Below are 19,221 nucleotides of genomic sequence, written 5' to 3' on the forward strand. Positions count from 1 at the left end.
GTTGGGAATCTGCCTGCCAATGCAGGGGACACGGGTTCGAGCCCTGGTCTGGGAAGATCCCACATGCCGCGGAGCAACTGGGCCCGTGAGCCACAACTACTGAGCCTGCGCGTCTGGAGCCCGTGCTCCCAACAAGAGAGGCCGCGATAGTGAGAGGCCCGCGCACCACGATGAAGAGTGGCCCCCACTTGCCGCAACCAGGAAGACCCAACACAGCCATAAATAAAAAATACATAAATAAATAAACCCAAAGTTAAAAAAAAAAAATGGTATTTCAGTCAGTGGCAGTTTAAGTAAACGTTTTGGCATGCAACCAAGACTTAAAACCCCAATTTAATGTTCCTCCACACCTCAAATGCCAAATTAGAAAGCTGAAATTTGATTGGCAGGTATTTACTTTTTAGATGTTCCCAGAGCTAATGGTTTTCTTGGTATTTAGGAATTAACCAGCAACTCACTGGTTCACTAATTTTCTCATTAACTTGAACAAACCACATTCCCCACCCCAGAAATGTTCAAAACCAGTATCCATTTTCTAAAGGACGTTATAACCACAGTATTACTGATCTCATTCTTAAAGATCTCACTGTTCTAGGTGTTTTTCAATATGCTAGGTCTTCTAGATAGCACTGAAACCAATTCCTACACCAATTTCCGCATCAACACTTGCCAGACCCCATCACCCTGGTGCTTACTACAGCAAATGGAGATTTTCCCCAATTTCTGCACCCCTACCACTACTTAACATTAAGAGCTTCTGCTTTTCTCTGCAATTTTCAACATAAACAATGTATTTCAATGATTTAATTGCCCATTTTGGAAATTAAGGATCATTTAAGTTCCTGTGTTCTTTCAACATTTTCATTCCTACGGAACTTTCTTGCACAGCACAAAGGTGGTTCAAGCTCATCTTTTGCTTTTCCAGCCTCAGACTACAACTCCCATGGTTGGTTTTCAACTGTGACAAATTGACCCAGGCACTTCACATTAAATCACAGAAAATTTCTGCAAAAAATATGCCGTCAGGTCTCAATTACAAAAATGTCCTATATTTCCCTTCATTCATCTCATTAAATTGAAATGAGCACACTTCAGATGGTTCATAAATATTTATTAAAATTCAAAGTTGGAGAATTCCCTGCTGGTCCAGTGGTTAGGGCTCTGCGCTTCCACTGCAGGGGACACGGGTTCAATCCCTGGTGGGGGAACTAAGATCCTACATGCTGTGCAGCATGGCCAATAAATAAAATAGGCTTTAAAAAAAATTTAAAGTTGTTTCCTCTCCTATCCCATGAGCATCCATCCAGCTGCCTGCAAGAACAGAGAAACCATTTTAAGTCCCATTTCCATGCCAATTCTAATTGCATTTGGGATACACAGAATTATCAGATCTTTGAACATCATCAAGTTATCAGTGAGAGAGTTCAAGTTGGGGTGAGATCATCATGTATTCTGGAACAAGACAACAGTACTGATATTTTCAAGCCTCACCTGTCAACTGTTAAGATGCATGACTGCTGTCATAAATGCCCTGAAAAGTAAAGACCATATAATGTCAAATCACAGTAGAAGGGAAAAAACTTGTGATACTTGTTGATAAAGTAACCTCAGAATCAAAATGGAACGGTTTTATGGTTGATATCATTTTATTCATTTGGCAGAATCATCACATCACTGGTTACATTCTAACTCACCATATATACCAGAGACTGACTGACCTTGAAATCTTCAGGGTAACACATTTGCCTGTTTGAAAATGAAAAATAAAAGCCTTACGTTTGCCCTTTCTCCCATTTTTTGTAGCCCATTTTTAAATTTTTCAAATTCTAGGGCAGTGAACCTATTCTGTGCAAGGTGGATCTTTGTCACGATACATCTGTCCAAACCCAGAGAATGTACAACACCATGAGTGAACCCCAATGTACTACTGGACTCTGGGTGATGTGTCAACATAGGTTCAAAATTTTAAGTCCCACTCTGGTGGTAGATGTTGATGGGGAGGATGCTATATGGGAACCTACTGTTCAATTTTGCTATGAATCAAAAACTGCTCTGAGAAATGACTATCAAAAATAATCAGCTAGGGACTTCCCTGGTGGTCCAGTGGGTGGGACTCCACGCTCCCAATGCAGGGGGGCCCGGGTTCGATCCCTGGTTGGGAAACTAGATCCCACGTGCCACAACTAAGACCCGGAGCAGCCAAAATAAATTAAAAATTAAAAAATAATAATAATAATCAGCTAAATTATTCATTCTGATGTAATCTACAGTATATGCCATAAAAATTTCCTCACGTTAGCCTGTTCTTATCCAAAATGTAAATGCCTAATCCTGAAATTAACAGTACAGAACATCTGCATGAGCCGTTACACTTATCCAAATCCCTGAATATTTCTGTGAGACAGCGGCTGGTTTCCACTTTCAAGGGTATATAAACAAGAATTGTTGCAGCCAGATACATCAGATAGGAGCGAAAGACAGTATTTGCTCATCACTGTTAGTCTGCTGAACTATGTTATCATCATCGTATCGGCTTTAAACCACAAAACACAGAACCCAAACTTGAGACTTCTATACCTTTGCTTAAAGCTTCTTGCTCCCTTGCGCTGTAGCCAGTACCTCTCTTGACACCTGCAAAAATTTAATGAAATTTAATCAAACTGAATAGGTATAATAAGTAGATTTCAAAAATTTTCCAGATACTGTTTCAGTTTTTAAAAATCTTCATTCTTTTTCAGAGAGATTCCCATCTGTTTAATTTTTTAAAAATCATCACTAACAGCATTTTGCTCAGTAACTAGGTTAAGACCGATAAAACATACATACCTTTATATAAAAGATCTCCAAAATTTGCACCTGCAAAGAAGTATTTCTTTAGACACACTTCACAACAGCTTCATACTAAGGCCTGTTTATTTCTCAACGGTCCAACACCAGAAAACACTAACATAGGTGAACAACTACTAAGACCAGCACATTTTTGGAATATAAACCCAAATGCCAGGAGCCAAAGAACTGTTTTCATGTCTTACCCCAAGCAAGCCATCCATGGATAAAAACATGTACCCAGGATCTATAAGAGAAATGAGACACCTTTCATTAAAATGTCAATCTTATTGTTAAATTCTTACTTAATGTTTGTCACAGGGTTCTTCAGTGTTAGATTTGTCTACATGCTCATTTCAGGTCAGACATTTGCTCAACATCATTACAAAAACCCTGTTCAGAGCATGCTCAACATGCACTTGCAAATCAGACATAGGAAATTAGCTTGGTAGTTAAGCATTCCACTTTATCAGCATTCTCAGTAACAGCTGAGCTTACTAAATTGTTTTTAACATTAATGCTTACCAAAAAGTTGGCCCGGACAGGTCAAGGATTCAAGTCCACCTAAGAAATGAGAGTGGTTTTATAATAGCCAAAAATCAATTTTCTCCCCACAAATCTAAAAAGTGCCTGAAATCAGATAGAGCTAATTAAGACCTTCATGTTCAGTCAGTATTTGCTTATCATCACACAGGCTGCTCTCACAAATTAAGACAGGACAAGGATCTGGCTTTTATTTAATGTATTCAGCACACTGTTCAAGCACTTTATGGGAGGACTGCTTCCTGTGCATTAGAAGGCAACCCTAAAAAGCCATTAGTGGTATTCTTTGTCATGTTTGCCCAGTCACCAATGTTTAGTTCAGTTACAATTTTACTTACCCCTTCAACTTTCAGCTTAGTGCCTACATAGTACTTAACTTCCTGCATAGTGCCTACAAAAAACGAGAAACTAGTTAGTAGTGGTATTTTACTTACACTATCAGCAAATGTTTTACTAACTCAGATACATCAGACAAACGGCATTATCTTTTTCACGATTCAATCTGTTGAACTATGCAACCATCATAGTATCTGTTTCTTCAGATTCCCCCTCATACTAAATATAAAACTAGAATGCAGCAATTTACGTTTGAAAAAAAGGGGAGGAAAACCCTAATATAAGCACCAACATTGACTTGGCAATTTGTAACCCCTTATGAAAAAAAAAAGAATTCAAAGTACTAGATAAACATGGACTATAAAATAGGTTTCTCACCTGTTTGCCCATGGATACAGCATTAAGCTTGTGCTTTAAGACCTGGGAAGAAACAGTTTCATATAAACTTGGGTGCAATCTCTATGTTCTCTAAACCACCATTTTGTGTGCCTCAGTTAGCATAATGGTGGTAATAATTCTCGTCACCCTCACAGTCAAGAGTAGCAAATAAACTGTCATCATTGTGGCACATTCAGTGGACTTTCAACCTAACTTCCCTTTGTCAGGGAATTTCAGTAACTCACCCCAGCAGCGGTTCTCATCCCTTTGGTACACAACTAGAAAACAAAGAATAATCCAATAAAACATGCTGTGTTGCTAAGTTAATCACTAATGCCGTTAAGTAGTTAAGCCTCAGAACAGAATTTTTCAGAAATCCCTTCTGCCCACTACTCTTAAACCATCACAGGCTTAACATAAAAACCACATCTAAGCAGATTTCATTCTTCCCACTGTATTTAGCCGTTACTTACCTGTCCACCAGAAGCCATCTAAAGCCACATTGCATTCATGCCTGGCACCCATGGCTGGCACCGTTCCTAGGAAAAATTAGAGATTTAAAAAATTCATTTTGTTCTAAACGTAAGTTTAAACCTTGCGTCGTTTCCATACCACGTAAGCAAGTCGTTTACACCACCCACAGCTGCATGAGAGCATTCAACATAATTAAGATTAAGAACCACTGACGGAAATAATGGTGCAGTGCGGAATGCAGCCTTTAGAGAACCACGTGGCCTTCCTGAGAACAAGTGGCTGAAGGAGACTCGAGCCGAGGTCTTTAACAAAGACCCACTCGGTGACTCGGCACGCGCCGCCATCAGAGCCGTTGGCATTCATCAACAGTCTCAGATGTCCCTACCAACACAGGCTTCATCAGAGGCAGAGCCCGCGAGCCGGGGTTTTTCCGCAGTTCGGCCCAACAACCCGAGGAGTATAATTAGGTCGCGCCCGCACCCAACTCGCAATCCTCCACCATCTTCATCTTGTGAACCGTGCGAAGGCCTGCGACTGGCCTAGAAATGCCAGCCGGCTTAAGGCGATCCTAACTGCCAAGAGCTGGAGGCCTCTCAGGCTAAGAACTTACTTAACAGCACACAAAACACGCACATACCGAAAGCCGCCTCGTACCTTCTAAAGACCGAGATGGCGGCCAGGCGCCTGTATATAAGTATTCTATTCCATGACGTCATGACGCAGACTCTCCGCCAGCGTCGGCTTCAACTCCTCCCCCTCTCATTCGCTTCCTCCTTCAGCACACCTTCGTCCAGTCTTCTAAGCCCGCCCTCGGCCCCGCCCCCTGGCCGCGCCCCGGGGCGGGGACACGACCGCCCACGTGACGCAGGGCTCCCGCCCTCCTACGGACTGAGGAGGAGGGGAAGAGAGGGGAGGGGGCGCGAGGGACGGAAAGCGCTGGGGAGGGGGAAGGGGGGGCGGTGTAAGGGTGAGCGATTTCCTTCCGGCACGTCGCCCGCTCCGGGGGAGGGGGTGGGGGGTTTCACTTCCGGGACGGTGTTCCGGCCCATTCCGGCCCATTTCCACCCCCGGAGGTAGGTGCTGCTCCTTGACTGGGCTCGGGCCCCGCACAGCAGTCCCCCTGCCCTGCACTGGGGCCGCCTCGCCCGGTCTCCGCCGCAGCCTGCTCCTGGGGCGCTCAGCCACCTCCCTCCACCCCGCCTCAAGGCACCCGGAGACCTTCCACCCGCTTGGCCCCGGGCCGGGCTGAGCTGCCGGACCCGCCCCCTCGTGGGCCCCTCCCTCAGGACCCCGGGATGGGCGGCCCCCTCCCCATCGGCAGCCCGGACACACCCAGATACACACACCCACCTCTAGGCAGCTCCCCGCCCGCTTACGCCTACCGCCTGGACCGGGTCCCGGGGCGCCGCCCCCTTCCCGGTCCTCTACCCTCACCTGGTTGCTCGCTCCCCGGCCGCACGCCTTGCTCCCCTCTCCGCCCCCGCTCCTCGGTGACATTTCGCCCCTCTGCTTTTTCCCCGTTCCCCATGCTTCCTAACGCGGACGAAAGCCACTCGAGTACCGGAGTGGCCAACCCCATGCAGTTCCCGATTCTCCCTCTTACAGCTCTCACCCCTCCAGTGCCGACGGTAGAGAAAGACCTTACTCCAGGGGCTTCCTCCTCACTGGGGAATTGCCGGAAAGAGCAAACAAAAAAGGCGCTGGTGTAGGCTCCAAAATAAACATCTGAATTCATGATGGCATCGACAGAGGCTCTTATTGGATTAAAAGTTTCAAAACAAACAAAAACGCTTTGGAAAAAGGTCAGATTGGCTAAAGTTGGTTCTTGAAAGCAGTGTATACACTTCCCTATTTACTGATAAGTGTGTGGTAAATGCAGGGCAATACTGTGAGCTTGTCAGGATAAGTTCCTGAAGTTTCAGGTCTTAGGTAACTATGTATGCTCAAGTCAGTGTCTTTCTAATGGGATTTATACAAACTACTCTCAACCAGTGAAGACTATTGGATGCAGTTACAGGCTTAGTGGTTCTGCAACTTTTCAGAAATCTTTTAATGTAAAAATATCGTCCATACTTGGTAAATGCTCTGTTTTTCACCAGCTTTGGGGAACTAAATTTCAGAATCAAAGTATCATTACCACCCTGAAATTTCCAACTTTGAGTTTAGATAGAGGCAGACTTATCTACCTTTACCTAATCCTGAGAGTGAACTTCTTCAAGTTCTCTGCATTTGAGTCCTGACACAACTTGGAGTTTTTCGTAACCTAGAGTTTACCTCCAAGTCCTAAACCCAAAGCCTTTCTGTGGGGAGCTCTGACCCTTCAGCTTAGAAATAATGGATTATACTCAGGAGGGATATTAGTCACTTTATAAAATAATAAACATAACTCATGCATCAAGTAGTAAAATATTAACGGTATCTAATCAGCCCACCTGTGTATAATTACATTTATTCAAAAAGCTTCTTCCTTTCCTTCTCCAAAGAAAACTTGTCACCGCATTTTATAATGTGTGCAAATACCTTATGATTAACACTTAGTAAATAAAAATTGTCACACTGCTTTTTTTTAACCCCCTCTATTCTGTTGAACTTCAGTTTCGATGTTATATAGCTTGTTAAGAAGGAAAATATGGGCATAGCTTGAATTTTCAGAAGTCTAACAATCACTTTTTTGGTTTTAATGGTACCTTGCTGTGAAACCTAAACTACTAAACCTGTTGGTATTTCTTTTCCATGTTTAAACATAAGGAAAGTATCTCTATTTATTTGGAGATTTTGAAATTTTACCAGATAATATTTTTAAATAGGTGTGAATTGGAAAGCCTGAGGGGACTGGTTATAATTCCTAAGGACAGTTCAGTTCGTTTCCTCTTTCAGCAGGGTTGAATGCCTGCCTACACCCTCAGGCACGACCATGGAGAAAAGTGGGAACATACAACTGGAGATCCCTGACTTCAGCAACTCTGTCCTGAGCCATCTAAACCAGCTGCGCATGCAGGGCCGTCTCTGTGACATCGTGGTCAACGTGCAAGGACAAGCTTTTCGGGCTCACAAAGTGGTACTGGCTGCCAGCTCCCCCTATTTCCGAGATCACATGTCCTTGAATGAGATGAGTACTGTCTCCATTTCAGTCATAAAGAACCCTACTGTTTTTGAACAGCTCCTTTCTTTCTGTTACACGGGGCGGATATGCCTGCAACTGGCAGATATCATCAGCTACCTGACAGCTGCCAGTTTTCTGCAGATGCAGCATATTATAGACAAATGTACACAGATCCTGGAGGGCATTCATTTCAAAATCAATGTGGCTGAGGTTGAAGCTGAATTAAGTCAGACAAGGACAAAGCACCCAGAGGGACCTCCAGAGTCTCACAGAGTTACACCGAATCTGAACCGCTCCCTTAGCCCCCGACATAATACCCCAAAGGGAAACCGGCGAGGTCAGGTTAGTGCTGTGCTGGATATCAGGGAGCTCAGCCCTCCTGAGGAGTCCACCAGCCCTCAGATAATTGAACAGAGTTCTGATGTAGAGAGCCGGGAGCCCATTCTTCGGATCAACCGAGCAGGACAGTGGTACGTGGAGACAGGAGTAGCAGACCGAGGGGCCCGGAGTGATGATGAAGTTAGAGTTCTTGGAGCAGTACACATCAAAACTGAAAATCTAGAAGAGTGGCTTGGGCCTGAGAATCAGCCTTCTGGAGAAGATGGGAGTAGTGCAGAGGAAGTCACAGCCATGGTGATTGACACCACAGGCCATGGTTCTGTAGGACAGGAAAATTACATGTTAGGATCTTCAGGAGCCAAGGTCGCTAGGCCAACAAGCAGTGAAATTGACAGGTAAGTTTTGTTTGCCCATCTAATGGCTGTTGTGCAGACGTAATTAAAGCAGGCCCTGTGTGTGATACAAAGAGTATCTTCCTTACTTGATGTTCTTAGTCTAAGTTTATGTTGGGTAAACAGGAAGTGTGCCAAAAGACTTGCATTCTAATTTTTTTAAAGCAGGAAGCTCCTAGTCCTGAAGTATTCACAGTGTTGTGAGAATTATGGTAAAGTTAGACACTTCATGAATCAGAATAGCATCTGCAGTCACGCTAGGATCAGTAATTGCCAGGGCTTCTTCGGAATTCCAGGAAGAGAGCTGGTCATCAGCTGGGAATCTGACAGCATTGCCCTTCCTTGGTATGTTCTCACACAGGTAGGTGGCCTCTGGGAGTTTCACATTCCTTTGTAGCACTGTTTACTTTTCTTTGCCCCCATCTACCAAATTAGACGAAATATGGTACCAGCAGTGATTGTTCTTTTTAGTGTAATCACAGTAATTCCAAAGAAAAGCTTTTTGGATGTTTTTCATTCCTTTTTTTTCACTTGTCATTTGATGATATTTTTTCTGTTTTGTCATTGATGACAGCTGCTACCACAAACCTGACAGTTTCTTTTTTTCACCAGTGCTACTATGCCCTATGCCCCATGCCCCACTTTTCTCTTTCTAATGCATTGCAGTTGTTAGAACATTTCTTTGGGGGGAAATAACAATAATAATTTTAATCTAAGTAAATTGAAAGAAAGTCTCAATTGAAATAAATATTACCAACTAAGATGGGTAATATTCTTTTCCTTTCTTAAAAATTTAAAATTGACTGTATGAACAGTGATAACTAAACAAGCTATGATTTTGGTTCGCATCTGGTCTTGAGAGACAAGTGTGTCACAGAAATTCAGAGAGTATATACTATATCCATTTAAGTTGGTCTTGATTAGAGTATTTTCCTTCTTGTGTCCTTAATAGTTAAAATATTCTTGAGCATAATACTTATTGTCACCCTATGTTAGCACTGTTGTCCCCCCCATATTAGAACTGTATCAGAAATAATAGCTTAAATGCAAAGATTTTTGATCTTCATGATCTACGTCAACAGTTTGAAATATATAAAAAATTATCATGGGGCTTGGGGAAAGGATCAACCAAGAACCTAAAAGTTATATAGAAGAAACAAAATTACAGACCCAGTTTTAATTTATTCTTTTTTGGTCTTCTGGTACTTACGTAAGGGTAGAAGTTTATATTTAGCCTTAGCTTCACCAGGTCATGTTGGCTGCGTCATTTTGTATTTCTTAAATTTACTAGGGCAAGCTTTTCTTATTTCATGTATGATTCTGTATAGGCTCCATGAAAGGACTTCTTAGAAATCTTGTTATTCAGTTTGTTCCCCCTTCCTAGACTATGGGATAAAGGAGGCAGACATCACCATTTTTTAAGTTCCTTGACACTACTTTTCTATTAGTCCCCTTTGTGCTCCTCTTCCGACAGATTTAGCCCCTCCGGCAGTGTTGTTCCCTTGACGGAGAGACACAGAGCCAGAAGTGAGTCTCCTGGGAGAATGGATGAGCCTAAGCAACCCAGCTCCCAGGTATGTAGTTGTGGATTTAGAACTGCTGCAGTGGTTGAAGAAATTGCCACTGTGTGTGAACATAGTATAATGAATAAGAAAGGAAAGATGTAGGAGAGGTGACATTGGCCCTGTTTAATAAATACTGTATATGATTACTTTTCTCTTTATTCTTGCTTGTGAGCATGCAGGAAATACACTTTTGGTGTCAGCAGATTTGGGGAAGTAGAAAAGGATAAGATTGTGAAACTCTTTCCTGATTATAGGAGGCAGTCTATAGTCCTAAGAGTAATAAAAATAACCTCTGAAAACTACATGCAGGTAATGTAGGACCTGGGATGGAGAGAGTTTGATTTTGTACATGTGTGGATATAAGACTACATAATTATTAGTTTATATAGTATTGTAGATTTGTAAATGAATTGCTTATGCATTTTTGTGTCCTGTTTGCTTTTTAGTATGCTTGTATCCTTTCATTTATTTTCTTCCTAAATGTCCTGTTAGACTAAAATGTTCTAGAAAGGATAGGAATGATGTCTTCTATTTTATTTGCAACTCTTTTTAGCAAGTAGTATAAGTATGTAGTTGGTTGATAATTTTGTTTATTTTTTCTCACAGGTGTCTATCATTGAAGATTGATTTTTAAAAAGTTGGTGAACTCACCAAGTAGAACACAATTAATTGTAAACACTGTGGCCCTTTAAAAGGAAACACTGGTGGATTAAGATTGCGTAGCTAATTTTTTATCTTCTGCACTATACTGATAGTATCTTGTTTAATTTTTATCTAAACCACTAGATGTTTATTGTGTATATAGTATAGTAACAGCAGTAAGACATTGTTATAAACTGTATTTACTTGTATATTATCATGCTGTTTGGTATCAGAAAAGGAACTGCAACCATTATAGGAGAATTTTTTAGTTTTAATAAGGTGTGAGAGAAAGTGTTAGGAGCTTGGAGGAAAAGTAAGTTTACCCATATTATTAGGGCCCTTCTTCTCTTCATCTCTCAAATGAAATGTGATGACTCTGTGACCTATGTGACGGTAACTATTGTGAAAATAAATACAGCAATGAGACAGACCTTACAACTGAATGTGGGCATAAGACAGACTAACAGATACACAAAGCACATGTAGATAAGACTATATAGACTTAAGTAACTGTGTTGTGGGAATAGGAGTGCTTAAAAGGCAGTTACAGGAATCAATATCCACTTAAGGAAAGTGTTACTCAGGAGAGTTTAAGTGTGGTTTTTAAAGTAGTCAGAGATGACTTATTCCACGTATAGTTAGGATAGGGACAAAAATTGGAATTCTGCAAGGTTGTTTACTGACTGAAGCAGAAGGACAGGCTGTAAAGAAATAGGAGATAAGTAGTATTGTCTGGAATTGCTATTAAGAGATGAGTTAATATATGCCTTAACATAGGGGTCCCCAACCCCCGGGCCTCGGACTGGTAGCGGCCTGTGGCCTGTTAGGAACCGGGCTGTACAGCAGGAGGTGAGTGGCGAGCAAGCGAAGCTTCATCTGCCGCTCCCCATTGTCAGTGGAAAAATTGTCTTCCATGAAACCGGTCCCTGGTGCCAAAAAGGTTGGGGACCGCTGCCTTAACATGGAAAGTTTATTAGGACGAGTCTATTCACCAGTTATTTTTTTCCCACCACACAGAACCAAAACAGGACATGGACTTATGTTGTAGTAAAAACAAATTTTGGTAGGCTTGAAGAGCTTCCTGATTATAAGGGTGATTTAACTGGAACAGAATACTTAAGGTCACTCCTTTATTTGAAATATTCTACGGCTTTTTCCTTTTTCTACCACATGAAGGTTAAGATACTTGGTCTCATTTTGCAAGTAATTTATAATCTTTCTAACCCAGCTTTTCCCACCATTCATCAGCATTAACTGTCCCAAACAGGCAGACTTTGTGCCTAAGAACTCCATCAGACTTCTGTGTCTGCACCCTGAGTCTGGAATACTCTGTTCTTCCCAGGTGTCTGAGTCCACGCAAGGCCTAACGCCTAGTTCCATCTGTCCTAACCAGCCTAGTCCTCTTTGATCTCCCCTTCTTAAACCACTGTAGCATTTATACATGGTACCGTGTAATTTTTTCCTAATTCTCTACCGACTCATATAAATTATTCTTTTCTTATTTACATTAATTTGTCTCCTTCTAGATTGAAATCTCCTTGCGAGCAGAGCCCACATTTTCTAATCTTAGTGTCTGACTCTGACGTTGTCTTATCAGGTGCCCACTAAATGGGAGTTGTTTTACCTCTAAGTAGTTCTGAGTAGCTAAGATTACTGAGTAGGTGCCCAATAAAGAGACAACTACTAAATAAGGAATTATTTAGTTCCCTGTGAAGTCCTCAGTTTGGGAGATATTTAAATAAAATTAGTGAACCAATCAGATAAGTCCCTTCAGTTCTTTTTTTTTTAGAAATTCACGTTCTTTTATTTATTTATTTATTTATTTCTGGCTGCGTTGGGTCTTCGTTTCTGTGCTAGGGCTTTCTCTAGTTGCGGCAAGTGGGGACCACTCTTCATCGCGGTGTGCGGGCCTCTCACCATCGCGGCCTCTCTTGTTGCGGAGCACAGGCTCCAGACGCGCAGGCTCAGTAGCTGTGGCTCACGGGCCCAGTTGCTCCGCGGCATGTGGGATCTTCCCAGACCAGGGCTCGAACCCGTGTCCCCTGCATTAGCAGGCAGACTCTCAACCACTGCGCCACCAGGGAAGCCCCAGTCCCTTCAGTTCTTTTAGTCTCTGATTAGTAACTGAAGGTTAGGATTGTGCAAAGCAGTGAAGGCCATGTCAAGAATCTAGACTGGTATTTGTTTTAGAAAATATGGGAAGCATTCATTTATATGGAATTTACTCATTGTATGGAATAATTCATTTAAAAAATAGTTTTTGAACATCAGCTACATATCAGGCACTGTCAAGTTCTGGCATATTCGGCAATATAGAATTATCCCTGTGCTTACAGAGTTCACAATCTGGTAGGGAATTGCCAACTGGGAGAAGTGAAATGATGCACTTCTTCGTGACAGAGAGAACCAGGAAGCAGCCATTTTTGTCCTTGCTTCTTTTTTAGAGTATAAAGGAATAAAACTACCAAAGATACATTGTTACCTTTGACAGGGACCTAATCTACATTTTATGCTCATTTGCTCTTTTATTGCAATTTTATTGCAATAATTTTTAGGTGAAATTGATCATAATGTGTGAGTTTTCTGATTATGGTTCATGACAGATAACTAAAATACATTTACTTTCTGTTTTTGGATAATACTGCTATGACATTGTTTTCCTTAAAGTTAGGCAGTTTTTTTTAGGGAATTGGTATCCTCAAGATTATGAATAATATTGTGAATTTTTGTAATGTTTAATAATAGCTAACATTTATTGAGCTACATTAAGCACTTTCATTCAATGCTCATAGCAACCTATAAGGTAGATGCTATTATTATATTCATTTTACAGATGAAGAAGCTGACACACAGAGTAGTTAAATAACTTGCTCAAAGTCGAACAATAAGTAGGATGCAGGTTTGAACCCAATTTCCAGCACCCTTAATTGCTGTAAAGTATAACATCAGGCATTCAGGGATATCTCAAGGTATTATTATATTTGATTCCCATGAGAATCCAATGGAATTGGCAAAACATATTCTAACATTTTTATTTTATGGATGGGGAAACTAAGCCTCGGAGAAGTTATCCTATGCTCTGCCCATAGTCACCCAGGACCTATTAGTGGGATAATCCCTCATTCTTTTTTTTTTTTTTTTTGGCTGTGTTGGGTCATCGTTGCTGCACACAGGCTTTCTCTAGCTGTGGTGAGTGGGGCCTACTCTTCCTTGTGGTGCGCAGGCTTCTCATTTCGGTGGCTTCTCTTGTTGCGGAGCACAGGCTCTAGGCGCACAGGCTTCAGGAGTTGCAGCACACAGGCTCAGTGGTTGTGGTTTGCGGGCTCTAGAGCGCAGGCTCAGTAGTTGTGGTGCAAGGGCTTAGTTGCTCCACAGCATGTGGGATTTTCCCGGGCCAGAGATCGAACCCATGTCCCCTGTATTAGCTGGTGGATTCTTAACCACTGCACCACCAGGGAGGTCCCAGTCCCTCATTCTTTATGTGAGTTCAGTTTTGATTATCCAGGGAATTGGAGCAGGAAGAAATGTTATATGAAATAAATGAGAAATCATCTAGAGCCTTACCATTCAATGCTTGACCTCACATACTGCTTCCCAAACCTGCTGAGAACCACCTCTATTCTGTTGGAAATACTGAAGAGCATTGTTAGCTAACATGTGAAAGGAGACAATACACATTTTTAGATATTCAAGAAAAGGGTATAAGATTATTTGCTAATTAGATTCATTTTTCTCCAGTTAATCCAGTCAACTTTTACATATTCTCCTCTTTGCATTGTACTTTACCTCTGCTACACGTATGGAATTTTCTCCTATATATTTAAAATGCTTATATAGGGACTTCCCTAGCGGTCCAGTGGTTAAGACTTTGTGCTTCCAATGCAGGGGGCACGGGTTCCATCCCTGGTCAGGGAACTAAAATCCTACATGCTGTGTGGCCAAAAAATAAATAAATAAATAAAATGCTCGTATATATTTGTGTGTGTGTTTTTTTTTGGCCGCGTTGCACATCATGTAGGATCTTAGTTCCCTGACCAGGGCTTGAACCCATGCCCCCTGCAGTGGAAGCGCAGAATCTTAACCACTGGACCACCAGGGAAGCCCCTATATATTTTTTTGTGTGTGTATGTATGTGTATATAAGCTTTTTACTCAAAACATTATACATAAAACATGTGCTATATACACCCACGCACACAAGGACTTCAGAAGTCAGCAGGCTAAATAAATCAGAAATTTTTTTTTTAAATAAGTTTATTTATTTATTTATTTATTTTTGGCTGTGTTGGGTCTTCATTGCTTCGCGTGGGCTTTCTCTAGTTGCGGTGAGCGGGGGCTACTCTTCGTTGCAGTGTGTGGGCTTCTTATTGTTGTGGCTTCTCTTGTTGAGCACAGGCTCTAGGCACGCAGGCTTCAGTAGTTGTGGCACATGGGCTCAGTAGTTGTGGCTTGCGGGCTCTAGAGCGCAGGCTCAGTAGTTGTGGCTCGCAGGCTCTAGAGCGCAGTAGTTGCACACAGGCTTAGTTGCTCCGCAGCATGTGGGATCTGCCCGGACCAGGGCTCGAACCTGTGTCCCCTGCATTGGCAGGCGGATTCTTAACCACTGTGCCACCAGGGAAGCCCTCTCTTTACTTTTAATAATCTGTTTAAATCAAACCACTACAAATAATAGGTATGTAAAATTAGATGATAATACTTCTGTGCAATGTATTTTAAGGACACTTACCTTTACTATAAACAGTTTGAAAAGTGAATTAGCAACATCATTAGGAATATGTATTTCTCCTACTTCTCTTTGTTTTGTCTGCTTTTTGTTCAGAAGTTTTATCTTTTTGTTCAGAGGGCAAAATCAGAAACCAAGTCTTTTTTTTTTCTGTGACTTTTTTTTTTTTAATACTTATTTATTTATTTTGGTTGTGCCAGGTCTTAGTTGCAGCTCCAGAGCTCCTTAGCTGTGGCTTGGCGGCTCCTTAGTTGCAGCAGGCTGGCTCCTTAGTTGTGACATGCAAACTCTTAGTTGCAGCATGTGTGTTGGATCTAGTTCCCTGACCAGGGATTGAACCTGGGCCCCCTGCATTGGGAGCGTGGAGTCTTATCCACGGTGCCAGCAGGGAGGTCCCAGAAACCAAGTCTTGTACTTCTTGCTCTGTGGCACCTGTCATTGTATTTGGCAGACAATAGTCACTCAGTAAATACTTACTGAGTATCAAATTGTGAGGAGGTTATAGGAGGGAATAACCAAGTTAGTAAATTCATATCTCAGCCTCGTTTCCTTTCCCAGCTCTTTTGCCAGTTTTCTCTGAGGTCAGTTAAACTTTTTTTAGTCTTTAGAATGAAGAAAATATGTTGGTGTGGTACTAAAATATTTTTGGGTAAAAAGGAATACTGTCACCTACAAATTATATACATTTTTATAAAGCTAGTTACTGTTGGGTTAAATTTTGGTATTAATGATAATGCCATAAATATGATTTATAATGTGCTTGCCATAATGTATTCTGTACTGTCAGATACAGTAGCCATTAGCCATGTCACATGTGGCTATTTAAATTTAAATTTTAGTTAAGTGAAAGCAATTAAAATGAAAAATTCAGTTCCTCAGTCACACTAGCATATTACTTAATAGCCACATATGCCTGGTGGCAACTGTATTAGGTGGTGCGGATTATCAAGTATTTCCATCATCACAGAAAGTTCTGTTGGACCAACATTGCCTAAGTACCTACCTGATTGTCTAGACTATAATTGCAAATTAGAGTCCAAATGGATGGTATGAGTGGGCTTAGATTCTCCTTTCACCGTAAATTAAACATTCAGCAGGGGTTTAATAAGCATGCAGTTTTTCAGCCAGAAAGTAACTCAGCTGTCCTCTTCTTTTATGGTAATGGAGTAGAGTGGCCTCGATTTTTTTTTTTTTTTTTTTTTTTTTTTTTAAAGCACTTTTCTTTCTTATAGCTACTTTATTTATTTATTTAATTTTATTTTTGGCTGTGTTGGGTCTTCGGTTCATGCGAGGGCTTTCTCTAGTTGAGGCACGTGGGGGCCACTCTTCATCGCGGTGCGGGGACCGCTCTTCATCGCGGTGCGCGGGCCTTTCACTATCGCGGCCCCTCCTGTCGCGGGGCACAGGCTCCAGACGCGCAGGCTCAGTAGTTGTGGCTCACGGGCCCAGCTGCTCCGTGGCATGTGGGATCTTCCCAGACCAGGGCTCGAACCCGTGTCCCCTGCATTAGCAGGCGGACTCTCAACCACTGCGCCACCAGGGAAGCCCCCTCGATTTTTTTTTTGTTTAATTTCTATCTCAACATCTTTACTGTTTCGTAGTAATTAATTTCCTATTTGGATCGCTACAAAAAATAAGCATATAGCTTAGTAACAGAAGTAAAAATAGGTTTGATGTCTTTTACTATATATACTTAATAATATATATTCTTTCTTATTGTCCTCACCTGGTACAGGTAGAAGAGTCAGCAATGATGGGAGTAAGTGGCTATGTGGAGTATCTCCGAGAGCAGGAAGTATCTGAGCGGTGGTTCCGGTACAACCCCCGTCTCACCTGTATCTACTGCGCCAAATCTTTCAACCAGAAGGGGAGCCTGGACCGCCACATGCGCCTGCACATGGGAATTACACCATTCGTCTGCCGCATGTGTGGCAAGAAATATACCCGGAAAGATCAGCTGGAGTATCACATCCGCAAGCACACAGGCAACAAGCCCTTTCACTGTCATGTTTGTGGCAAAAGTTTCCCCTTCCAGGCCATCTTGAATCAGCACTTTCGCAAAAACCACCCTGGCTGTATACCCCTGGAGGGGCCTCATAGCATCTCCCCTGAAACAACTGTCACATCTCGGGGACAAGCCGAGGAAGAGTCACCTTCACAAGAAGAGACAGTTGCTTCTGGGGAAACTGCCCAGGGCTCTGTGTCCACTACTGGGCCAGATTGAAACAGCAAGGAGGGGGGCAGACCTTCTTCCCCTTTGGGCCGTAAGTAACCAGCATCAGGGCCATGGGCTGGTACTTATATTCACAAAATGCCACAACACCAGATCAGAAGATGTTAGCAAGATGTTGTATCAGCAACATACACAAAAGCATTAGAGGCTCTTCCCCTCTTTCTTCCCACCTCACACTTTGGAAAATAATCAAGCAAATCAGCTTTCTAATTCAGGGATCAACAGCCTTGGTTTGTTAACTTTATAAAAAAAAAATTTTTTTTTAACAAAACAATGATAAATGACCATTTATCTACCAGTCATGTTTGAACACTGTACTTTGGTCCATATCACCCTGGTGGCTGTAATTGCCCAGATCTGAAGAATGAAGCAGGAGCCTTGGTCATCTGAACCAGCCAGCCACAAGAGAGAAGGAAGTAATCATGATGGTGGTGATGAAGGGGAATTTCTCTCCTTCCTTCCCTGCCAGAACACGCAGTTTCATATCTCAAGAAGAAAAAAAAAAAAAAAAAAAAAGAATCCCGGTGGTTCTTTTTGTTTTGAAAGGTTAGATTAATCTTTGCCCTGACAAGGCGTCTGATACTTTGCCTGATTGTTTCACGTGTGCAGCCATCGTGGAGCAGTATTCTAATGGGCAGCATCACCTGAAGCACTTCAGGCACCTGGAAGTGAAATGAGCAGCGAAGTGTTTGCAGTAGGTAGTTCTGCACTTGGGGGCCTGGGTGTTGTGTTGAGGAAGGGGGGAGCAAGGAAGGAAGTGTTTTTGTTCTGCAGTTATCGAACAGCACAGAGCCAGCCGTACTGCAACTTCCTGGTTGGTATTTGTAAGCCATAGTGCTTATACATCTTCAGGTGTTAGGAAATGGCTCTAGTCCAGATGAATTAACGCGTAAGGCTGACTACCAAAGTTTCATCCAGTCTCTTTGGCTCCTAGCTTCACATAACAGCAATATTATGCATCAAAAATGTCACTTTACAGTGAAGTGAGCCTGGATTGTATTTTTAAATCCACAGGTCTCCATATTTGATAACTTTTATATGACATTTTAAACACCTTTTTTTCTGCAATATTGTGGTTGTAGAAATTCAACACTATGCTTCTTACTGCAACTACAATTCCATTTCCTTCTACATTTGTGATAGTTTATATTTTCAGTCCAATAGAAGAACCTCACTAAATCCATGTCTTGCGTCTGCAAACTTAGTAATTCGTAAACCAACCATCAGCATATTGCTGGTGACTCCAAGAGCTTTGCTTTTTAATAATACACTACAGGGCATTTACCAGAAAACATCATGCACAATCATGTTGCAATAAATTGATCAAGGGATCGATTTTGATCAGGTTTGGTTACTTAATCATTCCTAAGATTTTTAAAACTTCAAGGGACCTTTTTGGTAGTTCTGGGTATTTCTGAGATTCTTAATCCAGCAGTGAGAGTCAGAAAGAATTTACCAAACATGTAGAGCTTTAGATGCCCTGTCTTGCATGCAGAGAATGAAGGAGGATTATTAAGGGATGCAGGCAAGTAGATGCTTACAAGTTACAGTGCCAATAGAAAAGAGAAAAATCTCTAGCTTCTCTTAATTGATCATTAATTTTTTAAAGAGTATTTAAATATGTAGTGGTTTAGGAAATTGTTTTGGTGCAGGGGCATAGATGATTGT

General features: G+C 41.9%; 1 protein-coding gene and 10 non-coding genes across 13 annotated transcripts; 1 reads left to right on the forward strand and 10 right to left on the reverse strand.

Moving 5' to 3' along the window:
• Nucleotides 1-1,377: 1,377 nt before the first annotated feature.
• LOC132354741 (small nucleolar RNA SNORD81) lies at nt 1,378-1,455 on the reverse strand. Its single transcript, XR_009499386.1, has one exon. It is a non-coding gene; the product is annotated as a small nucleolar RNA SNORD81 (small nucleolar RNA).
• A 148-nt stretch (nt 1,456-1,603) lies between these two features.
• On the reverse strand, nt 1,604-1,680 carry LOC132354845 (small nucleolar RNA SNORD47). Its single transcript, XR_009499431.1, has one exon. It is a non-coding gene; the product is annotated as a small nucleolar RNA SNORD47 (small nucleolar RNA).
• A 772-nt stretch (nt 1,681-2,452) lies between these two features.
• On the reverse strand, nt 2,453-2,533 carry LOC132354862 (small nucleolar RNA snR60/Z15/Z230/Z193/J17). Its single transcript, XR_009499438.1, has one exon. It is a non-coding gene; the product is annotated as a small nucleolar RNA snR60/Z15/Z230/Z193/J17 (small nucleolar RNA).
• A 167-nt stretch (nt 2,534-2,700) lies between these two features.
• Nucleotides 2,701-2,784, reverse strand: LOC132354745 (small nucleolar RNA SNORD79). Its single transcript, XR_009499388.1, has one exon. It is a non-coding gene; the product is annotated as a small nucleolar RNA SNORD79 (small nucleolar RNA).
• A 365-nt stretch (nt 2,785-3,149) lies between these two features.
• LOC132355006 (small nucleolar RNA SNORD78) lies at nt 3,150-3,214 on the reverse strand. The gene has a single exon (XR_009499498.1). It is a non-coding gene; the product is annotated as a small nucleolar RNA SNORD78 (small nucleolar RNA).
• A 246-nt stretch (nt 3,215-3,460) lies between these two features.
• LOC132354857 (small nucleolar RNA SNORD44) lies at nt 3,461-3,521 on the reverse strand. The gene has a single exon (XR_009499434.1). It is a non-coding gene; the product is annotated as a small nucleolar RNA SNORD44 (small nucleolar RNA).
• Nucleotides 3,522-3,829: 308 nt separating this feature from the next.
• Nucleotides 3,830-3,899, reverse strand: LOC132354996 (small nucleolar RNA SNORD77). Its single transcript, XR_009499496.1, has one exon. It is a non-coding gene; the product is annotated as a small nucleolar RNA SNORD77 (small nucleolar RNA).
• A 292-nt stretch (nt 3,900-4,191) lies between these two features.
• On the reverse strand, nt 4,192-4,273 carry LOC132354725 (small nucleolar RNA SNORD24). Its single transcript, XR_009499382.1, has one exon. It is a non-coding gene; the product is annotated as a small nucleolar RNA SNORD24 (small nucleolar RNA).
• Nucleotides 4,274-4,433: 160 nt separating this feature from the next.
• Nucleotides 4,434-4,495, reverse strand: LOC132355022 (small nucleolar RNA SNORD75). Its single transcript, XR_009499509.1, has one exon. It is a non-coding gene; the product is annotated as a small nucleolar RNA SNORD75 (small nucleolar RNA).
• A 396-nt stretch (nt 4,496-4,891) lies between these two features.
• LOC132354854 (small nucleolar RNA SNORD74) lies at nt 4,892-4,971 on the reverse strand. The gene has a single exon (XR_009499433.1). It is a non-coding gene; the product is annotated as a small nucleolar RNA SNORD74 (small nucleolar RNA).
• A 600-nt stretch (nt 4,972-5,571) lies between these two features.
• Nucleotides 5,572-18,599, forward strand: ZBTB37 (zinc finger and BTB domain containing 37). 3 transcript variants are annotated; one of them, XM_059936619.1, is made up of 5 exons: nt 5,572-5,630; nt 6,163-6,359; nt 7,435-8,394; nt 9,866-9,965; nt 17,056-18,599. In XM_059936619.1, the coding sequence occupies exons 3-5, from the start codon at nt 7,472-7,474 to the stop codon at nt 17,542-17,544; spliced, it is 1,512 nt and encodes a 503-aa protein (XP_059792602.1). In that variant the 5' UTR covers nt 5,572-5,630; nt 6,163-6,359; nt 7,435-7,471; the 3' UTR covers nt 17,545-18,599. The 3 variants fall into 3 exon arrangements, with proteins under 3 accessions (XP_059792602.1, XP_059792592.1, XP_059792611.1); XM_059936609.1 differs by having other exon boundaries at nt 7,438-8,394; XM_059936628.1 differs by lacking the exon at nt 17,056-18,599 and adding an exon at nt 10,563-10,643 and having other exon boundaries at nt 7,438-8,394.
• The last annotated feature ends 622 nt before the right edge of the window (nt 18,600-19,221 follow it).

The sequence above is a fragment of the Balaenoptera ricei genome, chromosome 1 (assembly GCF_028023285.1).
Source record: "Balaenoptera ricei isolate mBalRic1 chromosome 1, mBalRic1.hap2, whole genome shotgun sequence".
NCBI lineage: Eukaryota > Metazoa > Chordata > Mammalia > Artiodactyla > Balaenopteridae > Balaenoptera > Balaenoptera ricei.

What these genes read in the sequence shown, in the direction of transcription:
- ZBTB37 (XM_059936619.1), top strand. Translation starts at nt 7,472, where the DNA reads ATGGAGAAAAGTGGGAACATACAACTGGAGATCCCTGACTTCAGCAAC. An exon ending in ACAAGCAGTGAAATTGACAG is followed by an intron (nt 8,395 to 9,865) that starts GTAAGTTTTGTT and finishes CTCTTCCGACAG; the next exon opens with ATTTAGCCCCTCCGGCAGTG. An exon ending in CTAAGCAACCCAGCTCCCAG is followed by an intron (nt 9,966 to 17,055) that starts GTATGTAGTTGT and finishes CACCTGGTACAG; the next exon opens with GTAGAAGAGTCAGCAATGAT.